The sequence below is a fragment of the Styela clava genome, chromosome 11, assembly GCF_964204865.1.
Source record: "Styela clava chromosome 11, kaStyClav1.hap1.2, whole genome shotgun sequence".
Classification (NCBI taxonomy): domain Eukaryota; kingdom Metazoa; phylum Chordata; class Ascidiacea; order Stolidobranchia; family Styelidae; genus Styela; species Styela clava.
The window spans coordinates 10,563,449-10,580,499 of NC_135260.1; the positions used below are offsets into that span (position 1 = coordinate 10,563,449).

Consider the following 17,051-nt stretch of genomic DNA (forward strand, 5'->3'; position numbering starts at 1 on the left):
CTTGCCCTGCGAACGCACCAGTCAGTTTGATTTGTATGGGCCTCCCGGATACCGATATCATGGCGCAACCGGGAGCAAAGTGGACGCTGTATCCGTTGGCTTTTATTTACATAATTGGAGTCTGCTACAGAGACAACCATCCATTTTGGCTGAACGCTTGCTCACTAAGTGGTAAATACAGCATCAGCGAAAACACATATCTCGTGTCGAATGCGCTTCCAATTTCCATGAACCATGAATGTTAGTTTTGCTCAAATGGCGTCGGGCTCACTGGTCAACAGAAGCAAACAAATAAAAATGTTAATGAAGCAATTACAATTATTATTACAATCAATATAAATTTGCAAACAATTCACAATATGCTCATGGTTGAAGAATAACACAATATCACAATACTAAACACTAACACATAAATTCCAACTTAAAATTAAACAGTGACACAATTCCACAACTTATTTGTGGATTGCAATTGGTCAATACTAGATTATATTCCATATAGATGTAACAGAAACAAAATCTTTAAACTGCTGTCATGATTATGATATAACATGTTGTGGAACTTAATATGCTGAGGTTAAGTCTTAATTACAAAACTCCAACACCATTTTCTTCGTAATTTCAATGACTAAAAAGCAGTGAAAAATAATGAGAAAATGCATGCTACCCAGATTACTGGGAAGTGATGCTGACTGCTGCATGATATATTCAAAAAGCAATATAATGATAAAGTATGTGATTGCATGTAGAATAAAATTCAATATTTGGCTGAGAAATGTGATGAAAAATTTTCAGTATTGAAATCTGACTTTGAATATTTTATTGATACCAGACATATTGGGTTATTATTTGTAAGCACCATGGTCCATAAAGCACAGCAAGACCTACATCGATGAGCGTCAGTTAAAAATATCACTGTAGTTTATTAGATGTGAAATGATCTAAGAATTATGCAAAATATCTTAGCAAAAGGATCTGCCCTCTAGTAGAGTCTAGACAAGAGTGAAACAATGAATAATTATCAAAATTGAAACCAGGCTTTTTAGCCATAATTGTTTATATTGATACACTCTCCTCTACTTAGGACAAATGAGAATTGGGATCTTAGTGTGGTGAACAACATAGTCGCTCACAGAACCAAGGATCGTCCTGCGGACTGTGCCGAGACCTCTGCTGCCCATAATGATCAAGTCAACTTTATTCTCCTTAGCTTTGTCAACAATACACTGACCAGGACTTCCACCACTAGATTCCATCAAAATCTTATTTTTGATCTGTGAAAATTTTATAAATAAAAAAGATTAATAGCGCAGGGATGGCTTCCCCTGTACGATGCATATTACCGCCACAAAACCGAGTGTGCTAAAATGGCAGGGATCAAGATAGTATCTCTAAATTCAAATGGCGTCATCAAAATATGATGACATCGTAAGATAAAAAGCCTCTCTGCATTGTCTTTGCAAGTTCGTCTTGCAACAAACCGGCAATCAATAGTTTTATTAGCTTCCCTGCATACTTTGGCCATTCTCATGAGCAATGGCTTGGCAACTGAACCATGTATGACATAACAATGCATTAGTTTACACACAATAAATCAGACCTAGGATGACTGCTTTGACAATAACAAAACTACGCCTTAAGTTCATAAAAAGTGATTAAGTATGGCATGTAGCAGTAGTATTTCAAATAATTATTGCACATAAATGGATGCTAATTTTATGCCAAGCTTGAACTAATACCTACGGATATTACAGTATATACCTACATTAGTAAACAATTTACAGAACGTCGAAAAAAAATTTACGAGATAGCATTTTTCTGACAATGAAAATTTAATTGAATATTATGCAAAAAATATTTGCTCTTTGTCTGATACATGATAAAAGAAACTAAGCGCAAACGTTGGAACGACTAATTCTAGTAACAAGCCCCATTATTCAGTCGAGTGTATGATAAAATGCCTCACAGTGAAGTGGTAAATTTGGATTGTACAAAACATGAATTATTGACGATTATGGAGATTCGGAGAGACAGAAAAGCTTAAAAGACCAGCAGAGCTACTGGTTGAAAGCAAACAAGATTTTACAATGACATTCTGAACTTCTATTTTGCCATTTCAATTTTAAATACCCAATGGGTATGTTTCAAAATTCATTTTACTTTACAATTTTAATTATTCAAATTCCTACTTAGGATATTAATTTTTCATACCAATGATTTTTTTATGTCAAATTATGTGGAAATTTCTGACAGTTTCTAAACTATTCCCGAGTGGGGTTTTCATCAGAGTATAATTACCTATAGAGACTTCAAAATCAAATATAGACTATTGAATAAATTTTCAAAAAAGTTTGCTCCATATTGGTTACTAATCTAGGACCAGCATGTTAATATCTTGTATTTTGTCTCACGATTCAAAATAATTCAAGACAAAACATATCATGTGATACCCAAGAAGGCTATCAAATTACCATGACTCTTTTGTCATTTGGTCAGTTGTGTTTACAATTGAGTCATTGGCAAATAAAGAAGGTTACATGCCAGTAGTCACGTACGCATAAATGGAAAATAGTTGGGCTGCCTAGGGCAAAATTTGAAATTGAGTATGAAAACTCGAAGGCCAACTTGTTTGGATATAATAAACATAATTTTGTATTCTTGCTTGCTTGTTTGTTGTAAAATAGGACTTTTTTAATAAAACTTGGCATACAACTTGACATATATCATACAATAAAAATGGCAAACCTATAGAATACTAATTTCAGATTTTAAAATAAATAATGTAAAACCTTTTCGAATAGCATTAATTTTTATCTAGGATCTTAATTATCAGCTTAGCAAAAATCATAAAAATAAGATTTTGATAACTCAGATGCACAAACAAGATTAACTACATGTTTCCTAGATCATACATACCTTCTTCTGTCCCAATTTTACAGTATAGGTATTCTCTAATTTATTAACATCGTCATTATGCTTAGTCATGATTTTGGTTATTTCCTCTGCCGGGAATGCACCAGCCTCTGAAAATTAAGCATAAGCAGTGGAAGGATTTATCAAAAATCTAGAAAATTTATTGGTAATTCCGAAAAAATGGCATAATTACAGATAAATTGAAATACATATGTTTTATTTTAATAATAAAATTTTCTAACTTTTTCATGAGAATGAAAAATCCAATCCTCTATCATTGAATATTTGGAAAGAAATTGTGAAATTATCAGTAAATATTCAATAAATTTCCAGTGAGATTATATTTATGGTGTTTGATGGTAAATTCAAATTACAGATCTTTATAAAGAGAAATGGATATTGTTGAAACACAAAATTTCACTCTCAATATGACTAATGCTCATTATCAATATTTCACTTCATTCATAAAATTTACTATATTTAAATACATTCGGTCATTTCGAGCATTGTAATTAGTTAATAGGAATAATATTTTAAATGAATTATTTTAACATATCATATTTGAACTGATATACAAATGCATAGTACCTGTAAAAGAGAATGTTGGCAACTTGGGTACATCCTTGACATGCAAAAGGAACACAGTGTTGTCAGGCTTATGGAGGCTTTTTACATACCCTGTATATTGATAGAAAGGTTATCAATCTTTTTGGTTGAGCAGTACCCCAATGAAACATTGCAGAGACTCATAGAACCCTTGTGCAATAGCTTGTCTTATTTAAAAAAAAATGTCATTTGATAATTAAAATATTCATATATATATCAGTATATAAGAGCAACCATAGGTATTTGATTATATTTTATTAATACACAAATAGGCTCTCGGATTTGAATGTAAACTTGCGAAACCTCTGGGCTGTACCTGGTTAAAAACCACTGGTCTTATCAAATCGTTTCATCACAGAATACTGGAATAAATGAAAAAATGCTTTTGTAAGTAACTTATTTATATTCCATTACCGGTATTCTGCATTTATTAATATTGCATGGAATGCAAATACAGATATATGATGATGTTGATGTCCTGTACAACCGTAACAAACCATAAATTATTGATTCGTGACTTCGTAAGTCATAACTGAAACCGGGAAATCGTCATATGCCACCGGAAAAGTACAAAGGACGAAACATCTGGGGCAAATGACCCTTTAGGCAAAAAGTCTGTAAAACCACTAGCAGACTAGTGAGGTGACCGTACATTTGAACCCATGTACATTTGAACCCATGCGTATATCCACGGGTTCAATCTATATGCGGGTGCTAAAACCCATGGGTTAGGGTTGGTATGGGTTTAACTATCCGTGAAACAAAAAAAATTCCATAGGTGCAATAGCATACAGGTGCAATTGTCATGGGTTCAAATGTACGTGGGTTCAAATGTAATGGAACCGACTAGTGACAACCAATAGATTCATACTGCTGTAACCTGTAGTACTAATACAATCAGAAAATACATTTCAGAAATCAGTCTATAATTCAAAATAAACTTACAATCATAAGCCTTTTCAGCATGTTCACTCGAATCAACTGCGATTAATACATTCATGTTTTCAGTCTTCTGTGTGCTTGTATACTAATTCCAGTAAATCCGTCATTTTATTAATATTCATAATTTAAATTCCATCGAGTACAGCAGTAAGCAACACATTGGGGCATTGATCGATGTGATAGATGATTCAAAGAAATGAGCACAGTTATTACCAGTACAAATCACAGAATTGTATGTATAGGTATTGTTATTGATGTATTCAGTGTTATGATAATTGCAGAATTAAGCAAAAATAAGCGAATTTAAAGGACAAGTCAAATCTAAATTTAATCTGTTTACAGACCAGATGTATGGTATTCTATCTCTACAGGTTACTAACTGCTTTTTCTTGCATGAGAAAAATAAAAAAATATCTGAATGTAGTACCGTACTGGTACGGGGTACTGCTTTCAAAATTTCATCCTGAAACCAGTGATTCATCATACGATTATGCTGTCTTGCTACCAGTTTCTTTACTCCGAGTCCGGGATAAAAAATAAAAAAACGCTGCAGGTACCGGTATGCTCGCCCATTCATACCGTAATCAAATACCGTTAACCGTAACACAGTAATGGTGAGCCACCATCGCAGCTCGCGGAGAATACCGTACGTACCGGTACAGACGTGACCGGTCTTACTACTTACTGAATACAGCGCGAAACACCGCAAAGAGCGCAAAACAGCGCGAAACAGCGCAAAACAGAGGGAAACAGCGCAAAACAGTGTGGAAACAGCGCGAAAGAGCGCAAAACAGAGGGAAACAGTGTAAAGCAGAAAAATTTTTCGCAATGAGTTCGGGGCACCTTGTTCTGAGTTGGAGTACCACGGCAGCAAATTAAAAACACAAACCAACGTATGTAGCCAGTAATGCTGTAATGGCAGGTCTGCCCCTGCTGGTGACACATTTTGGGTACCATAATTCAGAACATTTTCCATATGGATATGGTTGGCTTTAGGGTTAGGGTTAGGTAAAAAGCGACCTCCAGAAGTATGTGCACCAAGATGGCGCACAACCTAAAAATAGTATGTGTGTGTGTGTGTGTGTGTGTGTAGCGGATTCAGGTTGTGCGACATATTGCTGCACATACTTCTGGAGTACCAAAAAGGTAGATAAAATTTCGCATGATGACCTATAATCCGGTACATAACCTTGTAAATATGCCGGAAATAGCGCCATAAAACCATGGCGAGAGGCGCCGTGGTTCTTTCGTGGCAGGAGGTGGTAATGACTGCGTCTCCTGTTTTGCGCTGTTTCCCTCTGTTTTGCGCTGGTTTCCTTCTGTTTCGCGCTGTTTTCCTCTCTTTTGCGCTGTTTCGCGCTATTTTGCGCTCCTTTGCGCTGTTTCGCGCTGTTTTGCGCTCTTTGCGGTGTTTCACGCTGTATTCAGTAAGTAGTAAGACCCGACGTGACTTGTAAGTCGAGTCGCGACTTGCGACAGAGACCACGCGACACCTAGGAGAAGTTGCAGAAATTCCGGCGAGAGGTTTCCCCACTCCGAGCAGTGTTCACATTCAAAATTCAACCATTTGTGGTTATTTACCGCGACATATAGAAATGTTCATTATCGGGAATCAATATGAGCCTTGGAAGCAATGTGTACGTATGATGTTGAAAATAGCATAGGGTGAGCGAATATGTACTACTTCTTTTATCAATATCTTTCCATCTAAAATCTGTACGTTTCAAACCTTACTCTAGGTTTTGTTCGCTTTCCCGATTCTATAATCAGTTACTTTTACTTTTGTTTTTATCTATTTTTTTATCGTCTATTGCTGATTATGGAGTCGAAATAAACTTATACTTATACTAACCAACACCGAATAGAATGAACTATTATTTCCTATTAGTTTGAAAGATATGAAGAAACGATGTCGATATTTGAATAAAAAATGGCGTTTCTAAGCAATTCAGTTGCGATTTTCTAAAATATCCCACATCAGGAGTAGAAATATTTTTATCGTATATGAAAGTACATTAGATGTGCTTATTGTTGGGAGGTAGAAGAATATATATATATTAAGCAAACAATGGCGATGCTTGGCGAAAAATGTGAAAACGGTCGTTTCTAAGCAATTCAGTTGCGATTTCGTAAAATATCGGGTGTTTTACAACTGACGCTTTTTTAGCTGTATTGAAGATACAGGGAAATGCTATTTAAACATTTATCTTGGACTGACTGAAGACTAATTTGGATTTATGCCCATTGAAAATCACTCTTGCCCACTACTTCTCTTTTTAACTAATATCCCGAAATGAAACGAATAGATTTAATCCCAAATTGATTTAATCAAGATATCAGTAAGACAACTTGTCATGACAAACAATAAAGATGAATATTAAAATAAGTACAAGCAAACGGGCATAATACAAAGCAAGGGTATACCATTTCACTTACCCTTAAATGTTAGAACAGATAATCCCAATGTAAGGAACTTAAGAAATAGATTATTCATACCCAATTATTACTTATCGATTTTAATCGGTAAGTATGTTGATAGGTATTTGTCTGTCTGTCTGTTAGATGCACGCGATATCTCACGAAAGCGAGATTGAATCTGCTCCAGATTTTACATGTGCATTCATCATATCTCGGACCAGAAGCCTATTAATATGGGCGAATTATGTCGTATAATTAGCGAGTTATCAATTAATCAATTAATTAAGGTGTCACTATGAAGTAAGAGCGCTGTTTTGGGGAACCCCTAAATTTCAATCGACAAGTCTTCGGTCTCTGACCGATATTCTCGTTTTTCTTCTTGTTGAGAAAAAAATCGCTTTTCTCATAACTACTTAATCAACTGCTTCGAATTATTCAGTGGTTGAAGATTGTTGTTGTCGCTAGAGGGTTATTACTTTTATCTATTACAAAATTTCCTGTAGGCTTTGCAGGATTCGTTTGACGTTTTGTGTGTTGATGTGAATAAAATTAAAAAATAAAATTAATTGTAGCGGTTCCGCGACCGCATGTCAGCGAATATCGTGCGTAGCGAAAGTCGGAAGTTTTTAAGTAGGTAGACTAAGGCACCGTTACTGTAAAATATTTGATAATACAGATGTGACTCGGATCATTCGGTATTTCAATTAACGTTGAGACTGGAAGCATGAATTTTCATCGTCATTGGACCTACCATACGGCATTGTGATTTTGTCAGTGTGACACTAATTTATAGATTTAAGGAATAGATTATTTTTCATAAAATTGTAATATTTCCCACACGAGGTCCTGGCGGCATTTCTCGTGAACTAGATCTATATATTTTTTCCAAAGTCCTTGCAGTAACAACTTACAACTCAAGCAGTAAGATTCTAGTGCTTTTGCTGTCGAAGATGTCTGTTATTTGGCGTCCCTGCTTTGGTAGATGTTTTTTCCATTTCATATATTAGGTTTGGTTTTCCCATATCACAATCTCAATCCAATAACTCTTGAGTTCTGATTTATTGGTGCCATGATATTCAAAGCAGCAGCAAGAGTCCCAGACATAACGTCTATGTTTTTATTGTGTAAATGTTCTTGTGATTTTGTATACTAAGATGGATACATTTTATTTAATACTGTTTATACCTGGCTATGACTATTCTATGGACATTTTAATTCTAATTTGCATTATGAGACTCCTATCACACACGAGGAAAGTAAATATTTCTCGCTCTCTTCTTCATCTGCTGGAATGTTCTTTGCTTGTGCTGTGTCAGTTATTTCGAGATGCCGTGTTCTATAAATAACTTACGTAGCAATCACTCACACGAAATAAAACAACGTCACAACTTTTAACTTTAGACACCACTGTGCTCTAGTTAAAATAATAGTGAATTTGCACTTTTAAGAGAATTTGGTCACACATACCAAGGTGGCATAATGGACAAAATGGACAAAAGATTACAGCCAATCGATTACGATGTATAGATTCTTTCTTGGGGGAACAAATACCGAAAAAAAATCCTCTATAATATCTGTAAAATGAAAAAAACTGTTCGTCAAGAAAAAAAAAATTGCAGAACGATGGTAGAAAATTGGAGGCAGTCCTATTTGATATTCTTCGGTCTTATAACCCGGCGCGCCTCTGATATTAGGGGCAAAACCCCAATAAAAGTAATTTATTAGCGGAGTGCCTTATGGTCCGTAAAATACGGTATAGGGAAACAATTTATACATATGAGATCATAGTACATAAGAATATGGACTTTGCATTTTTAAATACAGTTCATCAACAACTGTTGGTAACACTAACAACGTTAAATGTATCGTCAGCGTTTTATTTATCACACTTGCATTCTATTATATATATATATATATATTTCAAGCAGATATTTCGTCTTTTAATTTCTCATCAGTTTTTTCCTCGCCCCAATCCTCGTTTTTCACTTTTTCTCGTTCCGGAACTCCAAATCTGAAAAATTTGATTATGCTTTCGGGAAGATGTTTGTTGTCCAGGAAAGGAGTGAATATGTCAGTATTTGCATATTTCGGGTCTTCAAATCCTGAAAAATTTGATGAGAAATTGATAGCATATATGATAGGTAAAAACGAAGATAAAAACATTAATAAAGCAGTGTAGATTTAAATATTTATCTGAATTTTACCTGATTTTTGAATGTTAACCATGGGAAAATGGTTGGAACATAAAACAAACTGCAATGTATAGTAAAGTGTACTCAACTGAGAAAATTCAACTCATTTATTTAAAATTCGTTTAAGTATAATAATGTCTTCCCCTGGGTAGTCATAGTCAAGTTTATTTTCTTTAAAAAATTATTGATACAAATACCAAATACGCGAAAATGTAGGAAACATATTTTTTTTTTACTGGGGAACCAAAGCTAGTCATCGAACAGCGGTACCCTAAGTTTTAATGTCTAATTTAGAATGTGAGTAGATTATTATTATTTAATATTTTTCGTGAACTGTTATTGGCAAGCAATTTTGACCACAATAGGTTGTATAGAATAGTCACGAAATCCACCAGGTAGCCATGCAGTGTTTTCTGTTTCGTACATACTACAGGCAGTGAAGATATTCGTGTTACCTGTTATGCCGCTGACAATAATTCCAATAATAATGGTGACTAGAAATCCCAACAACCCAGTGTAGTTGCTTGATATTGCATAAAATGAATCCGCTATAGGTGGCCTGAAAAAGAAAATAGAGAATTGTGTAGTAGTCATTTGAATAGCTATTTTCTCAAAAATATTGTGATCTAGATTCTGATTAAGTTTTACTGACCTCCGTCGCCATGTTGGTTTTAAATATCAATTCTCACATTTGGAAACGTTGTAATACTAATTTATTTCAAACCTGTTTGATTCTGTGCTTGTATGTATGGTTGAAACATCCACTTCACTCAAATTTAATTTGTAATCCGCTGTAGAAAATAGCGCAATATCACTTGAATTGAAGGCTACGCATTCATCAGCATACACTGGCCTTATTTGTAGTTTTTCTGGTGGTGGAGGGTATATAATTTGTCCAACGGAAATCCATATACTAAAGAATGTTCCCATCAGCTGTCCAACAACAGCTCCCTGTAAGTTAATTATATTTTTGGTCATTACATTTTGATTAAATTACAAATTCTGTTATTTGGTTTTGTTCAGTTGTATAGTTGGACGTTGGGTCGTATTGTGACCTTCGTTTCAATAAAAAATATTTAAATTAGCATAATAAGTCATCATGTCTGTTGAATAGACAGTTCCATGTCACCATAGATGGTTGGTGGCCATTTATTGATGACCAAAGATTTTCATTCATTCGACGGGATTTATGTGATTACTAACAGTGTATCAGTGCTGAAAACATTAGAACTATTACTTACGTAAAGATTTGACCAAGGAAAAAACATTCCCAAGGTATAAACGCCCAATAATGGACCTCCAATTCCACCGAAGACTGCGAAAAACAAATCAATGACCATTTTTCCTATTGCAGATATAATATACGTCATACCCAGAACAATTAACCCCAGAACAAGTCCTGTAAAACAAAACTTCATAAATATAACGCTGTAATAGATCACTATTTTCTGAATCTATTACTTACGTTCAACATGCAGTTTAACGTAGATCTGCACGACCCAGTTTACTTACCCAGTATTTTACTTATCATCAAACTTTTCTTGGCTAACTCTGGTTTTATCTTCAAGATGATGTCCGAAAGGATTACTGCTGAAAGAGCATTGATTCCCGATGATACAGTACTGGAAAATGAAATAATGTACAGTGTTGAAAATTTATTCTTGAGCTCATCACATTTTCTAAAAAACTATTAGAATCTGTTTATTGTTGCTGCTCAGAGCCATCGAATCTAGATTAATGGGCTTGTTCTGTTAAATATAAGCCACGTGTTTGAAAACTTTTATTTTATAAATTTACACGTGTACTCGTGAATGTAGTGATACATTTGAGAGAGAATATAAGAAAATTGATTACAAAAAGCTCAATGAACACTTAGGCAATTTAATCACGTAGTCGAACTACTAATTGAAATGAACAAGCTGTTTAAAAAGCTATTTTGCCACGACCAACGAGCAGAGCAGACACATTACTTGAAGGGACTGTAATAGTTATAGTTTGACATAGATTTTCACAACAACCTGGTAATAGTGGGTATCAGAGTTGAACCAAAATGTCTGATGGGTCTTCCTATACTGTCCATACGTTGTTTCCTATTTTGTAATGTACATTACCTTAATGTTCCACTATAAACAGCGGCAATGAAAACACCTGCAAGACCCGGAACATTTTGAAAAAGATCAACTACCATGTATGGAAGAGCTTGGTCCGGCATTTCAATGACTCCAGCCTTTAATGGATCGCACCCTTCGTAATAGGCATACATTACCATACCTGTAATGAATGCCAACCAAAAGAATAGTTGCTGAGGGATAAGTAAAAGCCACGCTGCCCTGAAAAATAAATGAATATTGCAAAAATAAAGCTCGAAAATTTTGGCCAGAAACAAAAAATTAAGAATTCGTCTAATTGCGCCTAAAATGGATTTTATCAGATATTGCCTCATTATTTTCAGAATATCAACTATTTCTTTGCATTAAACTCGCCACTATGATTTCTTCTTTATGAAAACAAAATATATTTTTAAAACAAAAACAAAAATAACTTCCATTCGACATTTGAAAATTCGAAATTGTCGAGACTAATTTATAATTTACAATCGTACAATATATATTGTTTTGTACTGCAGGTAGCAGGGGTGAGAAAATTTAGTTGACCCTGTCCTTATGTGTTTGAGGCCAACACCAATAATTTATTATTTATGTTTTTTATTCGCAGAGTAGTCTTGATTTTTAGTGTAATAATCTACTCCGATTTTTCAAACAACAAGAATGTGCAGTAGTTTGACGACAGGAAATAGTAGTGTATATTATACGATCAATATCTACTCACACTCTTGCTTGAGTGACGTTTTTGCAAGACAAATATCTTTGTACCATCGGCTGATTTATTGCTGACATCATTATCCAGACAACAGGTAGACCGATAACTATAGACCATGTTGAATATCGAAGGTAAGGATCCGTAGACCATCTGACAAAAAGGATTGAAAACAATTACATGACGAATAGCACGATCCATTTGATAATTTCTTGCATTGTATATACGAAATTGATGAACTCGATTAACACCTAATTGAATATTTTAACGAGCTTACGATTAAGTTAGACGCTCACAAAAGAAGTCTATGAATATGAAGAAAGATACAGTATGAAAGATAAGGTGTAAGATAAAATCGTTTTCGAGTTGTTCAAGCGCGTGGTAAAACAGAGAGGGCTTTGTAAGTTGTAGTGTAGCCGGTTCCCGTACATTTGAACCCGTGACAATTGCACCTACATACTATTGCACCTATGAAAATTGTTGATGTTTTGCGGATATTTGAACCCAGCATACTGACCCTAATCCATGGGTTTTAGCACCCGCATATATATAGATTATACTCGCGGATATACACATGGGTTCAAATGTACGTGGGTTTAAATGTACGGTCACCAATGTAGCCTACCATTTTTGAAACGCGTTTAGTCACAAATTTCCCAAAAACCTATAATTTTGTATAATATTAATATTTAACATTTTTAGGTAAGCGAATTCAAAATTAAAAAAAAAAATTGTTCTACAAAAAATAAGACTAAACAGATAAATATTTTTCGTCCATAGCGAGTTGCTACTTAAAAATTGTTCATACTCGACAAAATTTAAACGATCTCCTCTTTCCAATGCTGCAGTGATATTTGAAACACCACCGACTTTTATTGTCGTTGTTACAATTACAGATATCATTCCTAACACCATCACTAACGCCTGAACGACATCAGTCCAAATAACTGCCTTTATTCCCCCCTAAAAGTAAAAAGATAGACGGAATGAATAAAGGAACAATATAAGTTGAATTAAGCTGAGCTCTTGTCCTATATATTTCCAATAAGCACTTGATGTATAATTACAATTGTATATTATGATGACTTTGACTTACCAGCGTAGTGTAGAAAGTGCAGACCGCGCATGTCAAGAGTATGGAGAGTGGAATCGATGCATCCGATACAGCGCTCAGGGATAAACATGGAATGAATGTTACCATGCCCATATATACAATCTGTGCAAAAAAGTAAATGTGAAAATAGTAGGATATTTTTTATATGAATGTGATTTCTCCATTTCCATCTTAGTTTGTACTATTAAAATGTAACTTACCATAAGAACTATAATTGATGTGGAACCAATTAGTCGACAAACTTTACCGAATCGCATTTCTAAAATCTAAAGTTGAAAAGAATAATGCAAATTTTTTAACACAGCAGTGAATAATATTCGCCTTGCAGATTTTTAAACAGAATAACCAGAGAAACTGTAACAAAGTAAACCAAAGTGTGATGCCACAGCGTTGCAAGAATACAAAAACAGTATATAGTCTATAAATAGATATGGGTTCTGTATAAAGATAAATATCATGAGAATATCAGTCAAAGACCGGAGACTTATCGATCGAAAGTTAGGGGATCCCCAAAACACCGCTCTTACTCCATAGTGACACCTTGTTTACTATCACTAAGTAATTAATACCTCGCTAATTATACGACATAATTCATCCAAAATCAATTGGCTTCTGGTACGACATATGATGAATGCACATGCAAAATCTGGAGCAGATTCAATCTCGCTTTCGTGAGATATCGCGTGCATCTAACAGACAGACAGTCAAACAAACAGACAGACAAATACATATCAATATACTTACCGATTAAAATCGATAAGTGATAACCTACACAAACGACATGGCGTGAACGAATATCCACTCCAAAAATTGGAAAAAAAATTTGAAAATTTGTTTCAAAAACATACCTCATAAACCGACATTATGTCTAGTCTGAAAAACATCGGAATATAATATAGTCCTGTAATCCACGGTCCGACAAAATATGCGGCAGAGTACCAGCAAGTTACAGCGCCAAAGTAGTAAACTAGTGTCGGGAAACCAACCATAAGAAGACCAGAAACATATGATACGCAAAGGGAAATGGCGACGGGAATCTGAAATAAAAAAGGGAGCAAAAATTAGTAAATTGAAAAATTGATCTTCGCTTTAGCTCAGATATCATTATTCATAACAAAGGGCTAAAATCATATATACTGGAAATGGCCACGGATGTTTTTCCGTGAATTATTTTCCTTCTTTGTATCCATAACAGTGATCAATCATTACTAAGTTTGAGGTGATTTTCTAATTAAGGGCCTCATAAATATGAGGCACTTTCGTGTGATATAAGATTTTGCCTATACTTACCGGTGACATTTTACCTTTACCAACAAGATATGCTTCTGCATCTTTTTCGTGACGATCCTTCCAAGCATAAAAAATTCCAATTGCAGCAGACACAAATAACAAGCCTCCGAACACAGCATAATCAACAATACCAAACTTGGCAGTCTCAACTTCAAGGGTGGATTCCATATTTGAAATATTTTTCTAAAAAATCGACGGCATGTGAATGCGTAAGAGTTTGTGACGTGCTTCACAGCGTTCTGCACTGCACTCTTAAGATAGGAAATAGGCCTATAGTTTTTACGAGCTAGAATCCTGCGATTGGAAATGGAATTTGAGTGTTTTAACTTGCGATGAAATATTAGGGTTCTACCCGGGAATCACCATGGCGCTCACGACAAACGATTATTTCCATTCCACAAATATGCTGTTATTGTCACACTTTTGGATGCGTTTTCCACAATTCAACTTTTAGTAGGAGGATCGCTGGACTCCTCACTGCCGTAGCGGGGGTTCATCCACGTTACCGCTGGTTTCCTCTACCATCAAGTCCATGTATCTGAAACGAATAACTGGCTAATTAATCCTATACCTGACATGGGTAACCGGGCGAAAGGCCGTGGTTCGCCGTCTTATCATCTTTTCTCCACCCCGGGATAAATATGTAAATCCTATCCGTATCATTCAGAAATACTTTTCAGGAAGCAAATTGGTCTCTGAAAAATTTAACTTGGATTCTTCTTCCAGTGTGGTGTGTCAACTATGCTTTGAACCCGCCCGCGTGCTTGCATCTTACCAACTGTAATTGAAAACTGAGCAGAGGATTTTTTTTAATCTCAACCGAGGCCACACGCACTGAATACTACGGGAAATCTACCTTTGTGAGTATATATATTATATTTTCGGTAATTATTATTTACTGCTTGTCTGCAATCACAAAACGTAGGCTATAAAAAATGTAGCCACCAAAAACAAAGAACAGAAGACTGCTCAGTTTTAAAATATTTGATTACTTGCGTGTAACGAACAAGTGAGCAAACAGCCGTTTCATGTTTTCTACATAAGCTTCTTAGGTGTCTTTGCAATTCTGATTGAGTAAATGTTTGTTTGCTTTTGAACCATTCCCTGTTTGCTTGCTGTCCTACATTTCTGCCGGACAACGCCTCCCATTAATCAAGTTGTTAGAAATGCTTCCGCACAAAACGATCGAATTAGTTGCACTGTTTCCCTGTTATACAAACTAAAAGAATTTAATGCAGATATGAATACACGTTGACTAAATTAGGCAACAAACATTGAAGCATTGAAAAAAGAATTGTTTAGAAATTTTACTCTGCACAGACAGCCACTGATATTCAAAGATACAATAATTTTGGAAAAACTGAAATATATATGCATGGCGGTATCATATAAAGCAGGGGTGGCAAACGCGACCGGTCGATGGCCACGTCTCGAGTAGTCGACCCAGGGGATGTTGGGTGAATTTAACAACATACCCCAAAATATTGTTTTGAACCAGTTTCATGCAGCGCCTGTTGTGTGTTTTAAAATGGGAAGAATTAGGGTTACCATATTTTTTGTTCTTCAAAGCGGGAAGCCGCCAAAGACACGAACCCTCAGCTGTGATCCTGTAACTTTACAGTTTCCGATTTTACTACATAGGCCTACATTTAAAGCCATCCCGGCTGTTTTCATTGACCATTATTGTCATCGAGAGTTCATGCGCATATTCTCTGTCTAAATATCGGGTTTAGTTCAAAAAATAGAAAGGAATAGACGCTAAAGTGAACGATATCAATGATCCGAATTTAGATTTTTTTTAAGTACAGCAAAAGGAATAAAGAATAATAAAATAGACTGCCGTTTTCAAGCATTGAGAATTTACTTATTCCCTAAACATGCTTTTCTGCAGATAACACCTTCAAAAAAACGTTGCTCAATGTTACATTCACGTGAATGTCCGAACAGGATCAATTAGAATTGATTTTACATGTGAATGATGTGATACGTTCACTAACAATGTTAGCGGGAAACAAACAAAATAACGCATTCACCTTCAGTAAGTAGGCTAGCGTTGCGCTAAACAGCAACAACATTATCAAGAACATGTATTATGTTCGTGTATTATGCTGGATGGCTGAACGCAAAAGCGGGACTTTTGACTGACTTGGCGGGACAAGACGCTGAAAAGCGGGACGTATGGTAAGCGTAGGAAGAATGCAAATACACCACACACATACGATATTTGGGTCGGGGCGAGCCTGGTAGAGTATATTATTACGTAACAAATGCGAGTTTCGTCGCTGCCAAGGTTAAAATGAACTTGTTGTAAATTGCTTGTCTGAGAAAGTCTGACTCTGGTCGGACGAAACGTTACAGAAATACATTTGTGTTAGTGTGCAGCTGGACTCTTTAATTGGATAGAACTTGTTGTTGTTGTTATATGTTTTATGGCGCTTATAACTTCAGTGGTCTTTTGCGCCTTAAAAGACATTTTAAAGATGCTGGTATGGATTGATTACATTGCGCAAAAAAAGATCGTATTTTATACACTATATGTATTTTTATTGTACTAAATCAAATCGTACTCTCTGGGATTTGATAGCAGAACTTGAGATTTTTCTAACGGCGATGACGGATTTGCAAGATTGCAAAAATACGGATCAAAATCAAATATTATCTAGTAGTTATTCTCACATTTTTTGTCACAGATTGCTGTGGTATTTTAGAGTGTGGATGTATTAATTTTTTTGTAACACATTTAAATTAATATAGAAAAAGAT

The 17,051-nt window shown here is 35.2% G+C and overlaps 2 protein-coding genes across 2 annotated transcripts; both read right to left on the reverse strand.

Annotated features, from left to right (window-relative positions):
• Positions 1-300: 300 nt before the first annotated feature.
• Positions 301-4,879, reverse strand: LOC120347248 (universal stress protein YxiE-like). Its single transcript, XM_039417157.2, has 4 exons — positions 4,462-4,879; positions 3,499-3,588; positions 2,914-3,020; positions 301-1,271 (listed from the first exon to the last, which is right to left on the reverse strand). The coding sequence occupies exons 1-4, from the start codon at positions 4,514-4,516 to the stop codon at positions 1,074-1,076; spliced, it is 450 nt and encodes a 149-aa protein (XP_039273091.2). The 5' UTR covers positions 4,517-4,879; the 3' UTR covers positions 301-1,073.
• Positions 4,880-7,968: 3,089 nt separating this feature from the next.
• On the reverse strand, positions 7,969-15,419 carry LOC120347162 (sodium-coupled monocarboxylate transporter 1-like). Its single transcript, XM_039417036.2, has 13 exons — positions 15,282-15,419; positions 14,290-14,472; positions 13,848-14,036; positions 13,200-13,265; positions 12,982-13,101; positions 12,694-12,848; positions 11,898-12,038; positions 11,180-11,398; positions 10,581-10,690; positions 10,310-10,467; positions 9,793-10,019; positions 9,524-9,627; positions 7,969-8,978 (listed from the first exon to the last, which is right to left on the reverse strand). The coding sequence occupies exons 2-13, from the start codon at positions 14,455-14,457 to the stop codon at positions 8,797-8,799; spliced, it is 1,839 nt and encodes a 612-aa protein (XP_039272970.2). The 5' UTR covers positions 14,458-14,472; positions 15,282-15,419; the 3' UTR covers positions 7,969-8,796.
• Positions 15,420-17,051: the final 1,632 nt, after the last annotated feature.

What these genes read in the sequence shown, in the direction of transcription:
- LOC120347248 (XM_039417157.2), bottom strand. Translation starts at nt 4,516, where the DNA reads ATGAATGTATTAATCGCAGTTGATTCGAGTGAACATGCTGAAAAGGCT. An exon ending in TGCTGAAAAGGCTTATGATT is followed by an intron (nt 3,589 to 4,461) that starts GTAAGTTTATTT and finishes ATCAATATACAG; the next exon opens with GGTATGTAAAAAGCCTCCAT. An exon ending in GCCAACATTCTCTTTTACAG is followed by an intron (nt 3,021 to 3,498) that starts GTACTATGCATT and finishes CTTAATTTTCAG; the next exon opens with AGGCTGGTGCATTCCCGGCA.
- LOC120347162 (XM_039417036.2), bottom strand. Translation starts at nt 14,457, where the DNA reads ATGGAATCCACCCTTGAAGTTGAGACTGCCAAGTTTGGTATTGTTGAT. An exon ending in GATCGTTTAAATTTTGTCGA is followed by an intron (nt 12,039 to 12,693) that starts GTATGAACAATT and finishes CCTTTTTGTCAG; the next exon opens with ATGGTCTACGGATCCTTACC. An exon ending in TTCCTTGGTCAAATCTTTAC is followed by an intron (nt 10,020 to 10,309) that starts GTAAGTAATAGT and finishes ATTAACTTACAG; the next exon opens with GGAGCTGTTGTTGGACAGCT.